Source organism: Phyllobates terribilis, unplaced genomic scaffold, assembly GCF_046119375.1.
Source record: "Phyllobates terribilis strain yellow unplaced genomic scaffold, ASM4611937v1 Scaffold_5__5_contigs__length_657084704, whole genome shotgun sequence".
Lineage (NCBI taxonomy): Eukaryota > Metazoa > Chordata > Amphibia > Anura > Dendrobatidae > Phyllobates > Phyllobates terribilis.
In genome coordinates this window covers 419,811,227-419,836,705 of record NW_027362765.1, presented here as the reverse complement: position 1 = coordinate 419,836,705, position 25,479 = coordinate 419,811,227, and the positions used below count along the sequence as shown (strand labels likewise).

Here is a 25,479-nt window from a genome sequence, read left to right as displayed (position 1 = left end):
CCACAAGATGGGTACCTGGATGGGGCATATAGCCACAAGATGGGGACCTGGATGGAGCACATAGCTACAAGATGGAGACCTGGATGGGGCACATAGCCACAAGATGGGGACCTGGATGGGGCACATAGCCACAAGATGGGGACCTGGATGGGGCACATAGCCACAAGATGGGGACCTGGATGGGGCACATAGCCACAAGATGGGGACCTGGATTGGGCACATAGCCACAAGATGGGGACCTGGATTGGGCACATAGCCACAAGTTGGGGACCTGGATGGGGCTCATAGCCACAAGATGGGGACCTGGATGGGGCACATAGCCACAAGATGGGGACCTGGATGGGGCACATAGCCACAAGATGGGGATCTGGATGGGGCACAGAGCCACAAGATGGGGACCTGGATGGGGCACATAGCCACAAGATGGGGATCTGGATGGGGCAAATAGCCACAGGATGGGGACCTGGATGGGGTACATAGCCACAACATGGGGACCTGGATGAGGCACATAGCCACAGGATGGGGACCTGGATGGGGCACATTAGTACAAGATGGGGACTTGGATGGGGAACATTACTACAAGATGTTTGCCATTATTACTATATGATGCTAATTGTAAGACAATATTACTGAATGTGGCCAATTGGGGGAAACAAAATTGTAAAACTAAAAAAAATAAAAATAAAGCATGAAAAATATTGGGCACTAAAAATGCTGTTTTATATGTAAACTAAAGTAAACACAAAAAAGTGCACGTTTATTATCGCCACATCCATAACGACCCAAGCCATAAAAAAATAAACACGGAAAAAATGTTCAAAAGGTGTATACAAAAAAAAATGGTATCACTAAAAATGTCACATTGAACAAAGAATGCGGCCCCCCAAATTCAAATTTTTTCCATGTGCGGCCCATATACCCAGCCGAGTTTGAGACCCCTGCCCTATATTGACACAAATGTGGGATAAATTAGTAGAAGCTATGGACTATCTTGATGACCAGATTTGGGATATTTTAGAAATAGTTAACGGATCTCTTGCAGTACAGAATCAATTGATTATTGTCACGAACCAACATACCCTTGTACTAGATTATTTAACAGCGGCACAAGGAGGAATATGCCAGATAATATGGCCCGCATGCTGCCATTACATAGACAATTCTAGTGTATTGACGCTGAAACATAAGTTAGAAGACGTGGTAAAATTAAGGAGACTTTATGATGACGCCAACCTCAAGAATCAGGATTCCTGGTGGGCAAACACCTTTTCCTTTCTAAATCCCGTTAATTGGTTTAAAGGTATCGGTTGGTGGTTGGCTGGTATAGTGCAAGCTATTTTTCAGGTTTTGCTAATGTGTCTTGCGGTTTATTTGATTTTTAATTTTTTTCTAATGTGTATTCAGCGTTGTACTAAAAGAAAATATAGAAATTCATATTGATAAATGAAGGAACAAAAGGACGGAATGTTATAGCAGAAGATGAGGTCCCTCAAGTTTAAAGGCCCCATCTATGCTATATACAGTGCCTACAAGTAGTATTCAACCCCCTGCAGATTTAGCTGGTTTGATAAAATGCAAATAAGTTAGAGCCTTCAAACTGCAAACGAGAGTAGGTTTTATGAACAGAAGCATAAATCTTACAAACCAAAAAGTTATGTTGCTCAGTTGAATTTTATTAAATTTTAAACATAAAAGTGTGGGTCAATTATTATACAACCCCTTTGTTTAATATTTTGTGGAATAACCCTTGTTTGCAATTACAGCTAATAATCGTCTTTTATAAGACCTGATCAGGCCGGCATAGGTCTGTGGAGTTATCTTGGCCCACTCCTCCATGCAGACCTTCTCCAAGTTATCTAGGTTCTTTGGGTGTCTCATGTGGACTTTATTCTTGAGCTCCTTCCACAAGTTTTCAATTGGGTTAAGGTCAGGAGACAGACTAGGCCACTCCAACACCTTGACTTTTTCCCTCTTGAAAAAGGCCTTGGTTTTCTTGGCTGTGTGCTTTGGGTCGTTGTCTTGTTGGAAGATGAAATTACGACCCATCTTAAGATCCTTGATGGAGGAGCGGAGGTTCTTGGCCAAAATCTCCAGGTAGGCCGTGCTATCCATCTTCCCATGGATGCGGACCAGATGGCCAGGCCCCTTGGCTGAGAAACAGCCCCACAGCATGATGCTGCCACCACCATGCTTGACTGTAGGGATGGTATTCTTGGGGTCGTATGCAGTGCCATCCAGTCTCCAAACGTCACGTGTGTGGTTGGCACCAAAGATCTCGATCTTGGTCTCATCAGACCATAGAACCTTGAACCAGTCTGTCTCAGAGTCCTCCAAGTGATCATGAGCAAACTGTAGACGAGCCTTGACATGACGCTTTGAAAGTAAAGGTACCTTACGAGCTCGTCTGGAACGGAGACCATTGCGGTGGAGTACGTTACTTATGGTATTGACTGAAACCAATGTCCCCACTGCCATGAGATCTTCCCGGAGCTCCTTCCTTGTTGTCCTTGGGTTAGCCTTGACTCTTCGGACAAGCCTGGCCTCGGCACGGGAGGACACTTTCAAAGGCTGTCCAGGCCGTGGAAGGCTAACAGTAGTTCCATAAGCCTTCCACTTACGGATGATGCTCCCAACAGTGGAGACAGGTAGGCCCAACTCCTTGGAAAGGGTTTTGTACCCCTTGCCAGCCTTGTGACCCTCCACGATCTTGTCTCTGATGGCATTGGAATGCTCCTTTGTCTTTCCCATGTTGACCATGTCTGAGTGCTGTTCACAAGTTTGGGGAGGGTCTTAAATAGTCAGAAAAGGCTGGCAAAAGAGATCTTTAATCCACACATGTGAAGCTCATTATTCTTGGTGCCTGAACTACTTCTTAATACTTTAGAGGGACCAAACAGAATTCTTGTGGTTTGAGGGGTTGAATAATAAATGACACTCTGAATTAACTTTTAACGTTTAAAAAAAAAAAAAAATTTGCTGCAGTGCATTTCCCACTTCGAGGCTGATCTACAGTACAAATGTCACAATGCCAAGTTGTGTCAACCAGCTAAATCTGCAGGGGGTTGAATACTACTTGTAGGCACTGTAAGTCTGACAGTTACTTTAGGTCAAAACAACAGCTAAATGTTCCTTCCTTGTATCAATAGAGACTAAAGTGTCCTTGCTAGTCATCAGAATGTATCTGATTAACTGTGTCTGAATAAATGTATCTGATTAAATGTTTCAACACAAGCATAGGCATCACGAGAACAGAAACTAGTCTTTGTGTGCTAAATTGTATAATCAGACCATATATGGTAAATCCGTTTCCTGCCTTCAGGGTGTATATAAACCCTATGCTTTGTAATAAAGTTAGAGCTTGTTTGACACATACATCCTGTCCTGTGTCTCATTCTCTCCGATATCGTAATCTAAGGATAGAAGACCCAGAAAGCAGTGACGTCACACCCATAGACTTATATGGGTGTGCGTGATACGATTCTTGGATGCAATTGCAGCATGCTTTGATTGTTTTCACATGCCGAAACGGCATGAGAAAATAATCGTAGCTGTGAGATGCCCCATAGGGTTACATTGGGACCAGTGCAATCCGATTTTTTATTGCACTGCATTCGTCCGATTGCATCGCAAGTGTGAGAGAGCCCTAGAGTTCAAATTTGAGCGCGGTCCTTATCTACTTTCTCCTTAAATATCTTTTAAGCTGATTTATGACCTTATAAAATATTAATTTCAATGTGTTCATAAATCAGCTTAAAAGAGAATCAAATATTACAAAGGAATTGTTACAAACCCTTCCACCAGAGCAAGTTCACTGATGGAGTTGACTATTGCCTTATTTTGCAGTCTGATATGTACAATGAAACACAAAGGACGCCGAAGACAAACGGTCCAAAATTTTTAACAAAATCCTACTGTCATTTTTTTGGCCAAAATACAGGTAGTTCAGAAAAATAAAAAAAAATCATTCCAGATGTTTATATCCTTGAAATGTAAGGATTATCAAATTACAAATGATCATATTTTACAGCATTTTGCAAAAAAGCCATATACGTACAGTTTGTGAAGACTGCTGAGTCCGATGAACACTTCAGATGACAGACAACCGATACGGTTATTGGACAAATCTCTGTAAAGAAAAAAAAAGTTTAGATTAAACCCTTGATCTAAATTGTTAGATATTCAGACTAACTAGATGGTTCCATTCATTGAAAGAGATTTTAAAAAAAGTTAATTCCTTCTGTAAACAGCGCCCCTCTGGTCTATAGTTTGTGTGAAGTATAGCATCTGAGGTCCATTCACAATAGTGCAAGAATACAATTATTACATTTAGTATTGTATTTTTGCAGCCCTTATTACCAAGATCTGATTGGTAACCATATTTCAGGACCCTCCTGACAGGTCTATTTTGGTAAATACTGTATACAATAACGGAAAAGGAAATTTTTAGCCAAAAAATATATATTCTTTATTAAATATACATATGTATATATGAGTATTTAATAATCCATAAAACAAAAGAGACAACAAAAATCAGAACATTGGTAACAGAGCACTGCATATAGCATTGTAAAATAGGTACAATAGATGTAGATGTAAATTGTATAGAATTTCAGATGATAGACACAATGGTGGGAACCTACATTGTAAACATACAAACATATACGTACCCATTCATATGTACTAGTATATTGCAAAAATTGTTTTACCCATGTGATGCACCATGCAAGGTTACAACAGAAACATATTCCCCAAAACACACTTCGCATGTTTGGTTCTCCCTTCCTCAGGGGGGTAAATACTTGTATTTCAAATTTAAATAACAATTCATATTACTCTATTTAAGGCTATTCCTTGGCCGCTTCTCCTGGAACTACAGGTGCTTCTCACAAAATTAGAATATCACCAAAAAGTTAATTTATTTCAGTTCTTCAATACAAAAAGTGAAAGTCATATATTACAGTATATAGAGTCATTACAAACAGAGTGATCTATTTCAAGTGTTTATTTCTGTTAATGTTGATGATTATGGCTTACAGCTAGTGATGAGCGAGCATACTCGCAAGTACTCGGTACTCGCCCGAGCTTCTCAGTACTCGAGACGCTTGGAGCTCGCCGAGTACTTGCAAGATGCTTGGGAGGATGCTCGGGTCCCCTCCCTGCATGTCTGGCGCTCTTTAGAGCGCCAATGAACATGCAGGGATTGTCTGCCACTCACTGTAATGCCGCAGCCATGTTGGTTGTGGGCATTACAGTGATTAGCTGGCCGCACAGCATCATCAGGTCTATATCAGACCTGACGCTGCCGGGCTCATCAGTCTACTCCCTACTACTTACAGTGTAGGGAGAGGTGCTGCTGAGCTAGGGAGAGATTTGCTTGTTTATTAGGTAGTGTAGGTAGAATAGAAGTATATTACACATATCCATCTCAACAGTCCTTCTGAGGACTAATCCATCTGCAGAGATATGAGGCAGGCAGTGTATACAGGCAGGCAGTGTATATAGCAGACTGCAGTGCATATAGCACAAGAGGCTCCATTCCAGTTTTGTCTGCTGCTGCTGCTGTTAGAAATTTCTAGACATAGGCCCAGTTCTCAGGGGCCAGGAATAATTTTTTTTGGATCTTAATCCTTATAATTTGCTTAAAAAGCAATCCAGAAAACACCGTTTTTCTGTGCCATTTGCTTGTTGGCACTGCAGAATACAGCCAGGTTCTTTCCATATTACGGCAATAAAAATCCAGCTATTTAAAACTGTGGTTTCTCCGTCACACGGATCACATATAATTGCGCTGAAAATACTGCCATTTCTGGCCTCCATTAAAATTTTGTTTCAATGTGTCAGTAAAGTTATTGACATCAGTTTGCTGTTAAAAATAGTTACCTACAGGCCAGGTATTTAAAGCTGTGCTTTGTCCGTCACACGGATTACATATAACTTAGCTCCAAATTCAGCTATTTGTAGTGAGCGTGGAAGATATTGTCCTCCAATTAAAATGGGCAAGAAGCGTGGCAAGGGACAAGGAACTAAACTTGATGGTGATGGTGCATGCAGAGGCCGAGGCCGTGGGCAAGCTGAAATTGTGCCACAACAAACACCCACATCTTCTCTCCTGACCTTCCTGTCAAAAATTCCTAGGGGACCACAGAATACCACTATAGAACCCAGAGCAGTGTCAAAAGATTGTTGGTTGGCTAGCGGATAATGCTTCCAGTCACTTTGCCACCACTACCACCACCCAGTATTCCACACGGTCAAGCCTCAGTAGCCGTGAGTCTGAACTGAATATTCCTCACCCTGATCCTCCTTCCTCCCACCATGCCAAGTACCCAGAGACAACTGATCCCACACTTGGACATTCGGAAGAGCTGTTCACTTTTCCATTTATAGATTCGGGCCTCTCGCCCTCTCCACTTGAAGCGGGGCAAGAGGAGATTGCATGTAGCGATGCCAAAATATTTGAGCAGCCATGGTCACACAAAAGTGATGGTGGGAAAGTGTCACAAGAGGTGGACGATGATGAGACACAATTTCCAGAAAGTCAGAAGGAGAACCAGGGTGCGGAAGTGGAAGACGAGGTGCTGGATGAAATAGTAACTGACCCAACCTGGCAGGAGGACATGCAGAGCGAGGACAGCAGCACACAGGAGGAAGGAAGTAGAGCACCCCATTAGGCAGGAAGAAGCAGTGTGGTGGCTGCAGACAGAAGGCAGGCAACGGCTCCCCGTAGCACCAACACAACGGAAGTTGCCAGTACAACTGTTAGGTCTTTCCGAGTCTGGTTGGTTTTTAAAGACTCTGCCAATTACCCCAAAAGGGCCTTTTGCACCACCTGCCAGGCCAGTATCAGTAGGGGTGGCAAAACGACCAGCCTGACCACCACCAGCATGATCAGGCACATGGCAGCAAAGCACCCGACTTTGTGGGTCGAACCCCAGGGTCCAGGAACAGTGTCTGCGGGTGGCACAACCAGCTTCTTCCGCTGTTGTGCATGCAAGCCAATACCCTGTCCATGGTGCATGCGAAGATGCCTCCTGCCCTGCACCTGTCGTTGCACACTCTCAAGTAGCAGCATCAGGAAACACAGCCACATCCTTGTCCCAGCGCAGCGGTCAGTTGTCATATCCCAGTCCATGGAACTGAAGCGCAAATACGCAGCCAACTCCCCACAGGCCACACTATTAAATTCCCACATTTGGCGACTGCTTGCACTCAAAATGTTGCCTTTTAGGCTCGTGGAGATGGAGGCATTCCAAAACCTGATGGTACTCGGTCCCCAGCCGCCACTATTTCTCCCGGTGTGCCGTCCCCGCATTACACAAGCACGTGTCCCACAACATTATCCGTGCCCTCAACAACGCAGTTAGCGGGAAAGTCCACCTAACCACGTGGACAAGTGCTTGTGGGCAGGGACGGTACATCTCGCTGACGGCACAATGGGTTAACATAGTGGAAGCAGGGACCCAGTCGGACCTTTTGACAGAACACGTCCTCCTGACGCCAATGATTGTGGGCCCTAGGTCAATCAGGGTTGCCCCTCAGTCTACAGCTCTTGCACCTCATCCTCCTCAGCTTCCTCCTCCTCTTTAGCCTCCATCTCCGAAATGAAACACATTAGTCACAAGCTGGAAGCACTAGAGCACTTGCCTTAGCCAAGCGGCAACAGGCTGTTCTGAAGTTAATATGCTTGGGTGACAAACTGCACAATGCTGAAAAGTTGTGGTCTGAAAGAGCAGTCAGATCTGTGGCTTACACTGCTGAACCTACAGCCAGGCATGGTCGTGTGTGACAATGGCCGGAACCTGGTGTCGGCTCTGAGGCGAGGCGAGCTCACACACATACCATGCCTGGCCCATGTGCTTAACCTCGTGGTTCAGCGGTTTCTCAAATCCTACCTGGAGCTGCCGGATCTACTTGTTAAAGTACGCCGCCTGTGTGCCCATTTTAGAAAGTCAGCTACAGCTTCCGCCGCCCTTGCCATGTTTCAGCAGTGTTTGCAGCTTCCGGCTCACAGACTGGTATGTGATGTCCCCACGCATTGGAACTCTACACTGCAGATATAGGGAAGGATTTGTGAGCAGAAGAGGACAGTTGTTGAGTACCAGCATCAACAAGGCCGTCGGTATTCAGTTCAGACTCCAAACATAAGACCCCAGGAGTGGACATGGATGTCAGACATATGTATCATCCTCCAAAACTTTGAGGACTCCACCAAGATTGTGAGTGATGATGACGCCATAATTAGTGTCAACATCCTGATTCTCAGTCTTCTGAAACGCTCTCAGCTCGCAATCAAAGAGGATGCATTGCAGGCGGAGCACGATGAGATGGAGCAAGGAACCATACAGGGTGATTACACACAGCCCAGCCTCATCTCATCCCAACGTGGATTGGGTGACCATGAGGAAGAGGAGGAGTAGGAGGAACAGGAGCTAGTTTCATGCACTACCTGCCCAACTGTCTTACCGTCTGTTCAGTGTGGATGGCCAGAGAGGAAGAGGATGAGGAGAGCATGGTCAGTCGTCCTCTTGGTGAGGACACGGAAGTCTTGCCTGTTAGTAGCCTGGCACGCATGGCTGAGTTTGTTACGCTGCCTTTCCCATGACCCTCGCGTTCTCAAAATTTTGGGTGACAGCCATTACTGGTTGGTGACACTTCTAGACCCACGCTACAAGGAGAACTTTCTATCTCTTATTCCTGAGGCGGAGAGGTCTACAAAAATGGGGCAGTACCAGAAGGCCCTTGTTGCGGAACTATTAAAAAAATTCCCATCTGAAAATGCTGGCAGCAGAGGTCACAGTTCGTTGGACAACCAAGGACTAAAGGCGAGAGAGACACAACTCCAATCCAGCAGAGGCAGGGGAACACTGTCAAAGTTCTGGGAGAATTTTCTCAGCCCCACCCATCGCACAGGCCATGAGGCGCGGGGTACTCTCCCAAGGAGTGCAAAGTTTGGGAAGATGCTGAGGGAGTATCTTGCCGACCGTACCAACGTCCTCCGTGATTCCTCTGTGCCTTATAATTATTGGGTGTCCAAGCTGGATACGAGGAATGAACTGGCTCTCTACGCCTTGGAGGTCCTGGCCTGCCGTGCCGCTAGCGGTGCCGCTAGCGTTTTATCAGAGCGGGTTTTTAGTGCCGCTGGTGGAATTATAACTGGTAAGGGCATCCGTCTCTCAACTGAAAATGCTGACCTGGGCTGTTGCTCAGGGGTCCAAGGTGTTGTTTTCAGGTGAAAGCAAATTTTGCATTTCATTTGGAAATCAAGGTCCCAGAGTCTGGAGGAAGAGTGGAGAGGCCACAATCCAAGCTGCTTGAGGTCTAGTGTGAAGTTTCTACAATAAGTGATGGTTTGGGGAGCCATGTCATCTGCTGGTGTAGGTCCACTGTGTTTTATCAAGACCAAGGTCAGCGCAGTCGTCTACCAGGAAATTTTAGAGCACTTCATGCTTCCCTCTGCCGACAAGCTTTTTGAAGATGGAAATTTCATTCTCCAGCAGGACTTGGCCCCTGTCCACACTGCCAAAAGTACCAATACCTGGTTTAAAAACAACAGTATCACTGTGCTTGATTGGCCAGCAAACTCGCCTGACCTTAACGCCATAGAGAATCTATGGGGTATTGTCAAGAGGAAGGCTTCCATAACACCTCAGCAGTGCCACAGGCTTATCACCTCCATGCCACGCCGAATTGATGCAGTAATTGATGCAAAAGAAGACCCGACCAAGTATTGAGTGCATTTACTGAACATACATTTCAGTAGGCCAACATTTTGGATTTTAAAAACATTTTTCAAGCTGTTGTTATAAAGTATTCTAATTTACTGAGATAATGCCTTTTGTGTTTTCATTGGCTGTAAGCCATAATCATCAACATTAACAGAAATAAACACTTGAAATAGATCACTCTGTTTGTAATTACTCTATATAATATCTGAGTTTCACTTTTTGTATTGAAGAACTAAAATAAATTAACTTTTTGATAATATTCTAATTTTGTGAGATGCACCTGAATGTGGGATTGATACTAAAGCTGCATTTACACTGCATGATTATTGTGAATGAGTGTTCAAATGAACACTCGTTTCACGATAATCTTGCGGTTTAAATAGTTTGTATAAAAGATCATCGTTCTCGGCAGCGCATTGTCTGGACTAAACTGGAACTGCGAGAACTATGGCTGCCTATGTGTTCTGAATGAGCTATTACAGATAGTTCAGTGCACACCTGAATAGTGTAAACAGGCTATTAAACTATTATAGCTAATCGGCAGTCGTCTTGCTCCTCTGGCTGGCTAATAGGAATGAAGGTATCACCATTTCCCATGTCAATTGGGTGTGTCTCTACTATCAATCAGTCTTGACAGTGTTAGACTGTTTTCAAGGGAACTGGTCATGTCCAAAAATTGTATTTACATGCCAATATATAGGGATAATCTGCTGGTAAATAGCACTAAAATCCTGCCTTACTGGAGCAGCGACTACTGGGAGAAAATGAACCTATATCCTCCCTGCAGCCGCTCTCTACTAGTCATTGAGGTGGTGCAAGGAGAACTCACAGTAACACTTTGGTTGACAGCCTGCTCTGCATAATGTGTGTGCAGAGCAGGCTGTCAATCAAAGTGTTGGGAAGGGGTTAATAATGGGTCCACATGAGGGTTCTTGATTTCTGAACACAGAAGCAGAGATGAATCAAATTTCCTATTAGAGAGTTGCTTCTGCATCATATCAAACTAAAATTTGGATCTGTAGCAAAGTATTTCAGCGTCCTTTGTCTTGTCATCAGTGCACAGAAGTGAGTGCAGCACACTAGATCGTGGTTTCGAGATTTTGACTAAGGGCAACATCATTGTAGATTTTTCATGTTCTCCTTTGGTTTCCATGAATTTCCTCCAGGTTCTCAAATTCCAGTTTGCTCCCACACTTAAAAAACTTTTCTTTTGACTTCATAATATGATCCCTGAAGTTTATATTGGAAAATTAGAAGCAAAAGGTTGAGTTCCCACCATATTATTGAGTCCTACTTAAAAAAAAAGGGGTGCAACAAGCTGCTTGTCAAGCTATCTTTGAATTCTATAGAAAAAAAAGGAAAAATTTACAGAAAATATCATCTTTTTTATTATTATAAAAACTGAACTTGTGGTGATGCTTCAACTTGTGATTTATTTACTGCAGTCTAAAAAATACAAGTGTAATTGCAGTATTTCCATCCCAGTTAGACCTTCTTCAGATCGTCATAAAAGATCAAAACGGAGTTGGGAAGTTCGGAGATTACAACTGGGGTTAATGTGCTGTGATCAATGAGTGCTGGTTTCTGCATCCTAATTTCCTGTATGGAGAAGCATCCTACTCAGATAGCACTGATTATATCCTACAGAAAAAAGGGAGTGATTAACCCCAAAAAGCTATGACAAAATAATAGAGACCTATTTGAGTATAAAAAAATATCAATTTTTATTACATATATAGCAAAAATAGGCAAAATATATTTATGTCATAAAAATGTATAGTAGTAGATCAGTGGTGAGGACACGAAAAAAGGGCTACATCAAGGATGGAAAATTTAATCAGTAAGTGATTAGGTAGCAAAAAATGACTATAAACATGGCTACATCTTACTAGTAATGAAAAAGTACTCAAACTATATATTTCATGGGAATAAAGGTTATGCTGTGGTATGACCACAAAGTGGACTCCCCACAAAGACACAAGGCTCACACAACTATCACATACCTCAATGAGATATAATGATAAAGGTGAAAAACTACAAGAACAAGAAAAAGAAAGCTATGTATGCATATAAAGTAAAGAGTGCTGCTCACCCATAAAGTAATGTCCCTGTATACGCATGAAGCCCCAAATCGTGTTTCGCATGGGCGTCCTCAGGGGGCTGTTTGGGCATGTGTCAAGGCCCATTCTATATGTATGCCTCCCATCGGGTATAATTGATCAATGCCGCAATGATCGGGTGCATGAGGGGTGAGGGTCCAGCTACATGCACGTCACTTCCAGCAATCCCAATGATACTGGGGTTCAAAGGAAAAAGTTCCTGTGATGTCAAGGATCCGCACTGCCCCATGTAGATGTCATTAAAGACATGGGCCAACAGGAGAGCCAACACGCATGTGCAACCAGAGGTGGTAATTTTTGAAGTGGGAAACAACGTGGGCAAACCACGATAAAACATATAAGTGGCAAAAAGTGAAAGAGAGTAAAAAGAAAAATAAGAGTATAAACAACCTTGTGTGTAAAAGTTACAGGAATGAGTGCATCAGAGAAAAGCATAAAAAAAAAGTATGTACATCAAAGTGATGATTAAAATAAAGTGCATTGTGCAAAGTGCAAAATAAGTCATCAGAATTACCTAAATGGGTCGCTAAAAAATGACAAACAATTGCGGTAGATAGGGGAAGTGGGAAGAAGGAAGGAAAAGGGTAAGAAAGCGGAAAGAGGGAAAGGACAAATACATAAAAAACAAGTGCATAAAAAAATGACAATCAAATGAAGTCCCAGAAGTTGACAAGAAAGCCAAAATACGAGATGTAAATACAGATGATCTAATGGGAAGATGTTAAAAGATAGCAGTGTCCATGCCGTGGGCCAGAGTCAATGATTAACAACTGTAGGAGTGCTGTGTTCGGGATTCCAGTTTGTCTCACTTTTATATCCTTTTGTCATCTTGTTTAAATATTAAAAAGCATAAAAAACAAGTACAGAAGCATCCCACTATATAACCCCTGGCAAAAATTATGGAATCACCGGGCTCGGAGGATGTTTAGTCAGTTGTTTAATGTTGTTGAAAAAAAGCAGATCACAGACATGGCACAAAACTAAAGTCATTTCAAATGGCAACTTTGGGGCTTTAAGGCTATGTGCCCACGATGCAGAAATGAAGCAGAAAATTTCTGCAGCATTTCTGCATCTCCCTGGCAGAAAAAACGCATGCAGATTGTACATGCAGATTGGGCATGCGTTTTTCCTGCAGAATACATGCGGATCCACATGCGGATTCACATGCGTTTCCGCATGCAGATTGACAAGCGCTTTCCAGGCGATAGCATCACTTGGAAAGTGCTTGACAACTAGGTCACACTGTATAAATCCATGCAAACAGCATGGATATACAGTGTGAACCGTAAAAATTAAAACAAATAAAGCTATACTCACCCCCGATGCCAGGCGTGGCTGCAGCGCTCGTTCCTGTCTGGTTCCTGGATGCCGGCATATCGCGAGACAGAGCGGTGAAGGGCCTGCGGTCACATGACTATGACGTCACCGCAGGTCCTCAAGCGATGCCGGCATTCAGAGAGAGCCTTCGGAAAGGTGAGTATAAACTTTATTAGTTATTTTATTCTTTTTTTACAGGTACAATGGTACCCAGGTCTGGACGAGAGTCTCCTCTCCTCCAGAACTGGGTACCATCCGCACATAGAGACGCATAGAAGCCGCTTGTACAAATGTACAGTCGCGGTTTCTATGCGTCTCAATGCAAGTCAATGGCGGGAGTTCCGCTGCGCTTCCACAAAATTAAATGACATGCTGCGGATTTTTGTACGCAGCATAAACGCTGCGGAAAAATCCGCAGCATGTGCATAGAACATGCAGAATCCCCTTGGGGACCATGGGGTGCGGATTACCTAGCGTTTCACAAGCGTTTATGCTGTGGAAATTCCGCAGCATAAACGCTTGAAAAACGCTACGTGGGCACCCAGCCTTAGAAACACTAAAAGAAGTCAAGATTAAAAAATGTGGTACTCAGTAAGGGTAATTTTTTTCAGACCAAGCACAGTGAAAAAATTATGGAATCACTCAATTATGGAATCATGAAAAACAAACACAAAAGAACACTCCAATATATCACTAGTATTTTGTTGCACCACCTGTGGCTTTAATAACAGCTTGCAGTCTCTGAGGCATGGACTTAATGAGTAGAGATGAGCGGTGTTCGACTCGAACTGTTCACCAATCTCAAATTCGAGCTGTTTTGGGCGGTGTTCGAGCCGTTCGGCGAACACGAACGATTTGAAAAAAATTTGGCTGTACGAGGTTATGTTCGATAACTGTTCGTGCACCACAATCATAACTGGATTTTTTCTCAGTAATGATGAAAATTAATGTTAATACGCAGTTTGAGTGTACAGCGGGGCGGGGGGAGGGGCAGGGGATGGATCTCTGCATAAATAATGAATATCTCCATTTTTTTTTCTCTTTCCCGCATTTGCAGTGGGGAGGTGCAATCTGTCAGCCTATCAGCAGCGCACACACGGAGCGAACTGCTTTTTTTCACACAAGCAAGGGCATGTGTCATTGGCAGTGTATGTCACATTTCCTTGCCCTATAAGACCCAGCCATTTTCCACGTAGCCACCATTTTCTCACTGCTGCAGCTGCGTGTTAGATGGCACCGCTGTTGCTGTGGGCGCTATACTTTGAGTGTTCATTTCAAGCCAATTTTCTCTGAAATCTACAGATAGCTTGGGAGTAGGGAATAGTTGTGATTGCAGTCCTTTTGAGGGCTAGGTTACATCATTTCCTACGACTTTTATCAGGCAGGTCTGTGCTCTTAAATAGATAGGTTGGGAGTAGGGACTAATTGTAATTGCAGTCCTTTTGAGTACTAGGTTACATCAGTTCCTATCACTTTTTGCCAGGCAGGTCAGTGCCAGTGCTGTGCAAGTCTTTTTCACAGCATTTGGCTAAATCTAGCTAGGCAAATCCTTTTTGGCCTCTTGCAGTGTGTGTTAGTCAGTGGAGTAGCCTATCTGTGTTGCAAGCTACACCACCTGTGTATAGAATACAATTTTTTTTACTGCACCTAGCTAAGTAAAACCTTTTGGGCATAGCATCATTCTATTAGTCCATCTATACTAACCTCCACCAGGTTGCAAATTAAAAATAATTTTTATTTGCATCTAGCTCTGAAAAAAAATTTGGGCTTGTAGCAGTGTGTGGGACTTGTTCTATTAGTCCATCTATACTAACCTCCACCAGGTTGCAAATTAAAAATAATTTTTATCTGCATCTAGCTCTGAAAAAAAATTTGGGCTTGTAGCAGTGTGTGGGACTTGTTCTATTAGTCCATCTATACTAACCTCCACCACCTATGTATGTAATAAAATGGTTTTACTGCATCTAACCCAGCCAATACTTTTGGGCTAATACCACAGTTTGGCCACTCAGCTCTGCTCGGTTCCCATCCATTGTTTTTTGTGCAAACAACTCCAAAGTTGTCAATTAGTTAACCACCAAAATGAGTGGAAAAAGGCCTGCTGATGGTGGAAAGGGGAATAGGCATGTTGGGAAGGGAAAAAAAGGTTGTGTCCGTGGGGTAGGTGTTAAAGCAACAGTAACATCTGCAGAAGAAAGACCTTCTTCCAGCCAAACTAAGATGTCTACTTCTTTTAGCGGACAATGTGATAAGATCCCTTTCTTACGGCCACACCAATCGCTACAAATTCCAGATGAGGCACAAAAACAGCAGGTGCTTCAACGGACATCAAGTGCTCCTTTAAGTGGGCTCTCCTCCACCTCAACTTCAACATCACAAATACTCCAGTCCTCAGAGGTGTCAACCCCAATAGCCTGGGAATCAGAGGTCGGCTCGAGAGCTTCTGTGAATCCAGACGAAGAAATGATCTGCACTGATGCCCAAAATCTTTATGAGTCGGATCCAGGAAAAGACGCAGAAGGTTCTGACCATAATGTAGACCCCCGTTTCCAAACTGTAACTCCTGTTGGTGGAGACAATGAGGAAGACGATGATGAGACTCAAATACCTGATTGGAGCGACAACTTGAGTTTTTTGTCAGGGCAGGAAGAGGTTGGCTCTGATGACGACGGGTGTGATAACACACAGGGTGATGATGACGAGGTTGGAGATCCCACTTACTGTCAACCCACAGTCAACCAGTCGACGAGATCAGCAGAGGAGGTGGAGGAGGATGCTAGTGACGACGAGGTCAGGTTGCGCCTTCCTGGACAGAGACGTAGTACTGGAAGCACGTCAACAACTGCATCCTCAAACACGACTCTGCCTCTGACCACAAGTCGTGGTGGCTCTTCAGGTCGCATGGGTGCTAAGCCTTGCATAGCCTGGGCATTTTTTCAGATCGATAAGGATGACCCAACTCGTGTTACCTGTAACATTTGTCAGCAAAAGCTAAGTAGAGGCCAAAAAATCCATAGTTTGAGTACTTCATGCATGAACTGGCACATGGATATGAAGCATAAGTTGCAGTGGGAAGCTCACTGTGCTACAATGCGGCCTAGCCGGCCGGGCCAACCACCGTCTGCCACATATTGTGCATCCGCGGCCTCTTCATCCTCTGTGACTGGGGGGACAGCAGTCACACCTGTTTTGGGATGCAGACCTGCCACCTCTTTACCCGCAACAGCCAGCGTGATTGGCAGGTCATCATTTTCTTTGGAGGTAGAAACACCAGCTGGTGTTGAGCGCTGTCCGACATCGATAGCACCACCTTTGGATCAAGGCAACCTAACATGTACGCCTGCATCTTCCTCACAGACCGGCAGTTTGCCGGGGACACCCTTCTCAACCCTGTCTAAGCACAACAGCCAGCCATCGGTCCCTCAGATGTGGACAAGTAAAAGACCATTTCCTCCTAGCCATGAGAAATCTAAGAGATTGAATTTCACCATCTGCAAGCTCTTGGCTACAGAAATGCTGCCTTTCCGCCTGGTGGATACAGAGGATTTTCGAGACCTTATATCCGTCGCAGTGCCCCAGTACCAGATGCCCATTCGGCACTACTTCTCAAAGAAAGGTGTGCCTGCGCTCCACCAGCATGTCGCACACAACATCACCGCTTCTTTGAGAAACTCTGTGTGTGACAGGGTGCATTTCACCACAGACACTTGGACGAGTAGGCATGGACAGGGGCGTTACATGTCGCTTACTGGGCACTGGGTAACTATGGTGACAGCAGGACAAGGGGCTGCTGTCCAAGTCTTGCCGTCCCCACGAGTTGTGCATCAATCCTCTTTATCTCGAAGTTCCTCCATTGCTTCTGCCTCCTCAACCTCCTCTCGTTCCTCCACCTGCACCCAAAGCCTGTCTGGTCATGCCACAAGCTTTCTAACTGCGCAGAAGGGATCCTGCACAACTCCTTACTATGCTGGCAGCAGGGCTCAACGTCATCAGGCGGTTTTTACTTTGAAATGTCTGGGAAATGTGAGTCACACAGCTGAGGAGTTGTGGTCAGCTCTGGAGAACCAGTTTCATGAATGGTTGTCTCCACTGGACCTGAAACCAGGGAAGGCCGTGTGCGACAATGCTGCAAACCTCGGTGCGGCCCTTCGCCGGGGCAATGTCACACACGTGCCTTGTATGGCTCACGTGTTGAACCTGGTTGTCCAGCAATTTTTAGCCCACTATACCGGACTAGATGGCCTTCTGCAGAGGGAACGGTCGCTGTGTGCTCACTTCCGCCATTCGCATCCCGCAGCTCAGCGACTTACATCTCTACAGAAGTCGTTGGGCCTGCCACTTCACCGGCTAAAATGCAATGTGCCTACCCGGTGGAATTCAACTCTGCACATGTTGCAGCGACTGTGGCAGCACCGACAAGCCCTGGTGCAATATGTTCTGACGTATAGCCTGGGCCAACGAGATCCAGAGGTGGGGCAAATCACGCTGGAGGAGTGGTCTCAGATCAGGGACCTATACACCCTTCTGCACAGTTTTGAAATGGCGACGAAGCTGTTTAGTGCTGACGATGCCATTATCAGCATGACTATTCCGGTGATTTACATGCTGGAGCACATGTTAAACAGAATTCGGGGTCAGGTGGTGGCACAAGAGGAGGTGGAGGATGGAGAGGAGGAGGAGTTGTATGCGGAAGGGCTAACATCTGCAAGGTCCAGACGGTCGGCAGCACCAAGGCGGCAGGCATGTGAGGGTGGGGGAGATGGTCTTACCAGGGCGCATGGTAGCATCCAAACTAGTGAGGAAGGTGCAGGAGCCCAGGAAGAAGTGGAGGACGAACTGATGGAAGACTCATCAGATGAGGGAGACCTTGATCACATTTCTGTTGTGCGAGGTTGGGGGGAGAGGGCAGAGGAAGGAAGCATGATTGTTACCTCGCCACCAACACAACAGGGACTTGGTGCTCCTGGATGCGCAAGACACATGAGTGCCTTCTTGCTGCACTACCTGCAACATGATCCAGAAATTATTCCTGCCATAGAAAGGGATGCACACATGCAGGAGTATCAGCAGAGACTGTTGCAGAATCTTACATGTGCTTTTCCACAAAACACCAGTGGTGCACGTAGTGAATCTCACAGTTCCAACTTGCCAACCATGGGACCGTCGAGTATTCAGCACTCAAAACGTAACAGAAACACAGTATCTGCTGGTAAAATCAATTTTGCGGAATCATTTCACCAATTTTTTAGCCCATCCTTTGCAAGGCCACAGGAGACAAGAAATCTGACACATAGTCAACGCCTAGAGACGATGGTACAGGAGTATCTCCAAGTAAACATTGAAGCCATGACTATGTCACTGGACCCTTGCTCTTTTTGGGCTTCCAATCTGGATAAATGGCCGGAGCTCGCCACTTACGCCTTGGAGATCTTGTCATGCCCCGCAGCCAGTGCTCTGTCTGAACATGTTTTCAGCGCTGCTGGTGGTGTGCTGACAGATAAGCGCACACGGCTCTCCACTGATAATGTAGACAGACTCACGTTCATAAAGATGAACAAATCATGGATCCGAAAGGACTTTTCTACCCCTGTGTCATCCTGGGGAGAGCAAAAGCTTGATGATTTGTTAAAATCACCTCACCAACCGTTTTAAGCTTTCAAATTACTAATCATGTTTATCTGTATCTTGGCTGGAAAATAATTTGGGCCTTGTAGCAGTGTGCAGTACTGATTATATTAGGCCATCTATACTAAACTCCACCAGATTTAAAATTACTAATCATGTTTATCTGTATCTTGGCTGGAAAATAATTTGGGCCTTGTAGCAGTGTGCAGTACTGATTCTATTAGGCCATCTATACTAAGCTCCACCAGATTTCAAATTATTACTAATCATGTTTATCTCTATCTTGCCTGTAAAATAATTTTGGCCTTGTAGCAGTTTGCAGTACTGATTCTATTAGGCCATCTATACTAAGCTCCACCAGCTTTCAAATTAATAATAATTTTTAGCTGCATCTAGCCCGGAAAATAATTTTGGGGCTCCTAGATTCGCAAGACACATGAGTGCCTTCTTGCTGCACTACCTGCAACATGACCCTCAGATTGTCAGAATTCGAAATAATCCTGACTACTGGGTTGCCAAACTCTTAGATCTTAGATCCCCAACACTCTTTGATCAACCTTTTCATTTTAATAAAGAACAAAAAATGGTCATTTTTGAAATTATAAGCATTAGCAGGTTATTAGAAACTAAAATCAAACAGTTTTCAACTCAAAACTTTATTCTAGGTGATGTTACATTTGCACATAGGACCCCTTGTTCGAAAGGAGCTTCTGAACTCTCTCTCGTCCATTGAATTTGTCAGGTTTTGGATGGTTTCTGCTTCAATTGTTTTGCATGAGGACAGAATACCCTCCCAGAGCTGTTGCTTAGTTGTGAACTGCCTACCGCCATCATAGACACTCCTTTTGATGATGTTCCAGAGGTTCTCAATGGGGTTGAGGTCAGGGGAGCATGGGGGTCACACCATAAGTTTGTCCCCTTTTATGCCCATATCAGCCAGAAATGCAGATGTGTTATGTGCAGCATGAGACGGTGCATTATCATGCATGAAAATGATTTTGCTGTGGAATACACCGTTCTTCTTCTTGAACCATGGCAGGAAGTGCTGTTTGAGAAACTCCACATACATTATGGAGTTCATCTTTACCCCTTCAGGGATCCTAAAGGGGCTGACAATCTCTCTCCCCATGATTCCAGCCCAAAACATTACTCCACCTCCTCCTTGTTGGCGCCGTAGCCGTGTTTGCATGGGGTGTCCATCAACCAGCCATCCTCCACTCCATCCATCTGGACCATCGAGCATTGCATGGCACTCATCCGTGAACAAAACAGTTTTGAAGTCAGTCTTCATGTATTGTTTGGCCCACTGGAGCCGTTTCTGCTTGTGTACAGTGGATAGAGGAGGTCGACAGGATGGCTTACGCACAGCTGCAAACCTCTGAAGGACACTGCATCTTGTTGTTCGGGGGACGTTGGAGGCACCAGCAGCTTCAAAAACTTGTCTGCTGCTATGACAAGGCTTTTTTGCCGCTGCTCTTTTAACCTGACGTAATTGCCTGTAGGAAAGAGTCCTCAATTTTCCCTTATCAGCACGCACATGTGTGTACTGTGAATCAGCTACATACTTCTTGATTGTGCGATGATCAGGATGAAGTGTCTTGGCAATGTTGATTGTAGTCATGCCTTGACCTAAACACTCCACAATTTGTTGCTTCTCAGCATATACTAGGACATCATCAGCAAATGCAGAGCACTTGTACTCGGTGCCTCCCACCTCAATCCACCTAATATTGGGGTTATGGCGAATTGATGAGAGCAGGTGCTCCGTCACTAGGATGTATAAGAGAGGGGACAGAGGACATCCCTGCCTTGTCCCATTGGTGATTATGAAAGGTGATGAAAATGTTTCATTTATCTTCAGCCTAGGTGACGTATTGCGATACAGGGCCGTGATTTTGCCTATAAAACGGTCCCCTAGACCCCTACCCCAAGCTTTTTAAGAGAATCATATATGGCGTGCCAGGAGACTCTATGGAATGCTTTCTCAGCATCCAACGAGAGTATCTGATTACAAATTTTTAACTGCATCTAGCCCAGGAAATACTTTGTGCCTAGTAGCAGTGTCTGCTAGTCAGCGGATTATCCCAGCTGTTAAGCCAGCTACACCACCTGTAGTTTGGACACTTAATTTTTTCAAAGGAAATGCTTCGGGCCCCCGGGACACTCAGTGAAGAGCATCGGGAGAAACCCCAAGGCACAGGGGCTGGGACTGGCGGTAGGACGCCTTGCGGTGGACCGCCAAGCTCGATCCTTATAAAAGCTTTTTAACTGCAGCAGCTTTAGTGGACGCTACAGGAGCTGGAATTGCCGCGGTTGCTGGCATCAGACTTGCCCTCCAATAGATCCTTGTAAAAGGATTTAAAGTGTACTCATTCAAATTAGTGAGACATTTTAAATTAAAAAGCTTAGACCTGCCTCCACCGCAGGGGGGCTCGCTCGACCCACCAGCGGACAGGCACCAGTATTGGGAGAGGGGGGCTGGCCGTCAGGGTCCACCGCAGCTCTGGCACAAACCCGGCGACACGGAGGTCGCACGGGCAGGAACGGACTGGCTGTGTCGGCTTCGCACTTTTTTGGTTTTAGAAGGGCATGACATGCCTATATCTGTGTCTCCCCCTCCTTTTACTCTTCCACCTCTTTTCTTTTCGCATGACTATATGTACTTGTCACTTTTCCATGTGGTAGTTGTGTCTTCTGAGCAGTTTGTCAGCTTTTGGACACCTTTGAAGTGTTTTCTATGTGTTTTCTATGTGTTCCTATGTGTTTTTGTTTGCCTGCCATTGGTTTTAACGGTGTTCGAAGGTGTTCGACGAACAGTTCGGCGAACATACGGGTGTTCGACGAACCGAACCGAACTCGAACACTACGGGGGGGGACTCAACTCTATTAATTAGTGACAAACAGTACTCTTCATCAATCTGGCTCCAACTTTCTCTGATTGCTGTTGCCAGATCAGCTTTGCAGGTTGGAGCCTTGTCATGGACCATTTTCTTCAACTTCCACCAAATATTTTCGATTGGATTGAGATCCGGACTATTTGCAGGACATGACATTGACCTTATGTGTCTTCTTTCAAGGAATGTTTTCACAGTTTTTCTCTATGGCAGGATGCATTATCATCTTGAAAAATGATGTCATCATCCCCAAACATTCTTTCAATTGATGGGATAAGAAAACTGTCCAAAATATCAATGTAAACTTGGACATTTATTGAAGATGTAATGAGAGCCATCTCCCGAGTGCCTTTACCTGACATGCAGCCCCATATCATCAATGACTGTTGAAATTTGCATGTTCTCTTCATGCAGTCATCTTTATAAATCTCATTGGAACGGCACCAAACAAAAGTTCCAGCATCATTACCTTGCCCAATGAAGATTCGCGATTCATCACGGAATATGACTTTCATCCAGTCATCCACAGTCCACGATTGCTTTTACTTAGCCCATTATAACCTTGTTTTTTTCTGTTTAGGTGTTAATGATGGCTAATGTTTAGCTTTTCTGTATGTAAATCCCATTTCCTTTAGGCAGTTTCTTCCAGTTCGGTCACAGACATTGACTCCAGTTTCCTCCCACTCATTCCTCATTTGTTTTGTTGTGCATTTCCTGTTTTGGAGACATATTGCTTTAAGTTTCCGGTCTTGAAGCTTTGATGTCTTCCTTGGTCTACCAGTATGATTGCCTTTAACAGCCTTCCCATGTTGTTTGTATTTGGTCCAGATTTTAGACACAGGTGACTGTGAACAACCAACATCTTTTGCAACATTGCCTGATGATTTACCTGCTTTTAAGAGTTTGATAATACTCTCCTTTGTTTCAATTGACATCTCTCGTGTTGGAGCCATGATTCATGTCAGTCCACTTGGTGTAACAGCTCTCCAAGGTGTGATCACTCCTTTTTAGATGCAGACTAACGAGCAAATCTAATTTGATGCAGGTGTTAATTTTGGAAATGAAAACTTACAGGGTGATTCCATAATTTTTTCCTCAGAATTGAGTGATTCCATAATTTTTTCCCTCTGCTTGGTCTGAAAAAAATTACCCTTACTGAGTACCACATTTTTAATCTTGATTTCTTTTAGTGTTTCTTAAAGCCCTAAAGTTGCCATTTGAAATGATTTTAGTTTTGTGCCATGTCAGTGATCTGCTTTTTTTCAACAACATTAAACAACTGAATGAACATCCTCCGAGCCCGGTGATTCCATAATTTTTGCCAGGTGTTGTAGTATGTAATATGTAGTATATTTTTTGTTAGGTTAGCCTAAAGGTGGCCTATGTCACTGCAGGCCTAGACCATGACTAGTAGTAGATATACAGTCCTCGATATTGAAATTGCAACACGAAGAAGAAAAAATTGTGGAATTATGAAAATCACAAAAAGGACACACATGTTAATGATATGCAAAAGATAAAATAATAGACACAAAATAGATTTCAAAATATTTTGATTAATTCAGTGTAGAGTATGAGCGCCACATACTTGCACATCTCGGCTGCTATGAATGAGGTTATTAATGGTTGTCTGAGGAATGTTCTGCTACGCTGAGTGCACTTGGGAGAACAAATCATCAAGATCCGCTGCTGGCAGCTCCCTTTGCAATGGCCAACTAATTTCGTCCCAGATGTGCTCGATGATATTTAATTCTGGAGATACTGAAGGCCATGGTAGCACAGTTAAGCCATGCAGGCCACTCACAGTAGCACGAGGAAAACGTGGCCTGTGGATGTCACGTTCTAAAAGGACGCATTGGAGAAATGGCCAAACCACTGGTTCCATGACCAAATCTTGTAATGCTGAGCTGTTAATGTACCTGTAATGAAGGCTAGAGAGGGCCAGATACTGTACATTATGCTACCCCACATCATAATCCTGATAGTAGAAGACATTTGCATGACTTTGGGCTACGAGCCAGACGTCCAGCTACAGATGTTCCATTGACCTCTCAACACTGCTCTCAAAAGCTATCATGGTGCAGAGCAAGACAGCAATGGAGTGTGGAATGGAGGTCTATCCTCTTTAGTGATGAATCCCGCCACACTGGTCCTACTCCATAAAATGATTTGCGGCCTACAAAACAGAGAGCAGTAGAGCAGAGTTTAACTGTGTTGGCATGTTGTGCATTGCATGGCCTGACTTTGGGGTGAATTTTCTAGGACATCCTTTCTTGGGAAGATTTTCAACTGTCATCTTGAAAGTTTTTCACTTTTTCACCGTGGAATTATGAACTTATAATTGTTTGGAAATTATCTTATAACCCTTCCCTTATTGATGGAAACAACAATGGCCTCCTGAAGATCATTGCTGATGTCTTTTCTTCATGGCATTGTGTTAACACATGTCTAAGTGCTCCAGCCAGAGAACTGCCAAAACTTCTGCTTTTATAGCCACACTCGCTGATGAACAATCAATCAGCAGGACCTGGCCACTACTAACTCTCTTAATTCTTTAGACTCAGTAAGGGTGATGATTCTACATTTTGGCCTAGTTTTTTGGTAAATACAGTATATAATGACACAGTGTAATTTGTCATGTGTTATTCATCTGCAAGTCTATTTATCCAATTTTAAGAAATTCCTTAGCACCACATTTTTTCTATGTCCTGATATGTAATGCAATAGAATTGTACTAGGGGTGTACTTAGTTTTTCTAATGGCAGTGCCTCTAAATGAACAGAGCTAAATAGAAATTTTGTGATCATTTCTTTTCTCATAGCCTTAAAGCAACCCTCCATCGATGAACCTAAATATGACTATATAGTATATTTTCCATGTATATTAATGACACCTGGTTTCCTCCATTTTAGTTCTACTGCCTCTCTGCATAAGGCCGCCTTCACATGTCCGTGTTTCCAGTGCATATGGCATCCATTTTTTTCACGGATGCCATAAGTACCCATTATAACCTATGAATATCTGTGTTTTTACACAGACCGCGTGTCCATGCAAACCACACGGAGACATGTCAGTTTTTTCCGGCAGCACAGATGACAAGGGCCAATACAAGTCTATGGGTCCTTGTAAAGTCCGTACAGCGCAGAGCTGGCATCCGTGTGCTGTACGTGTGAAACATTGCAAAGTATAGGAGAAACTTTGTAATTTTTTTTCTTTTGCCATAAAAGAAAAACACTGATGGCAAACTGATGACACACTGATGCAAAACACTGATGACACCAGTACTGTTTTTTCCGGTACCAGTTTTAAACAGACGAGTGAAGGAGGCCTAAGTTTGGCATCCTGTTCTCCTTTTCTCCAAAATGAGAGTGAAAAGTCGGAAATATGCCTCCCTTGCATTTCTATTGGGGTAGGATAGACCAGCTCTAATGACTATGGTGCTGGGCTTATCAAGTGGCAAAGAACAGACAGGGGACACGTGGTTAAGACTTTCCACTGTGCTCCCTTTGCTTCTTCAGACACCAGTTTGGAGAAGATGAAAATGGGCTACCAGACTGGCAGGGGGGCAGCGGCTGCAAAACGCAAGACCCCAGGTATTGCAATCATACATGGGAAATATATAGTCACATTTATGTTTGTGTTTGCAGGGTTGATTTAAGCAACTTTTGAATGTCGAATGTTGAATACGGGTTGTAATATTTTAAGGTGTTTTTAGCTTTTCCTCATTTTTAGCAATCTGGACCGAAGAGTTATAATGACTATTCCTTTAGTAAAAGAATAAATCAACTTTAATGTGAA

The 25,479-nt window shown here is 44.0% G+C and overlaps 1 protein-coding gene across 1 annotated transcript in view; it reads right to left on the bottom strand.

The window, feature by feature from the left end:
* The window catches only part of ADGRA1 (adhesion G protein-coupled receptor A1), a 1,149,356-nt gene that overhangs the window by 894,170 nt on the left and 229,707 nt on the right, over positions 1-25,479 (bottom strand). Inside the window, exon 4 of the mRNA XM_073685204.1 lies at positions 4,055-4,126. Coding sequence (XP_073541305.1) covers positions 4,055-4,126 — 72 coding nt within the window. The remainder of the gene's footprint in view (positions 1-4,054; positions 4,127-25,479) is intronic.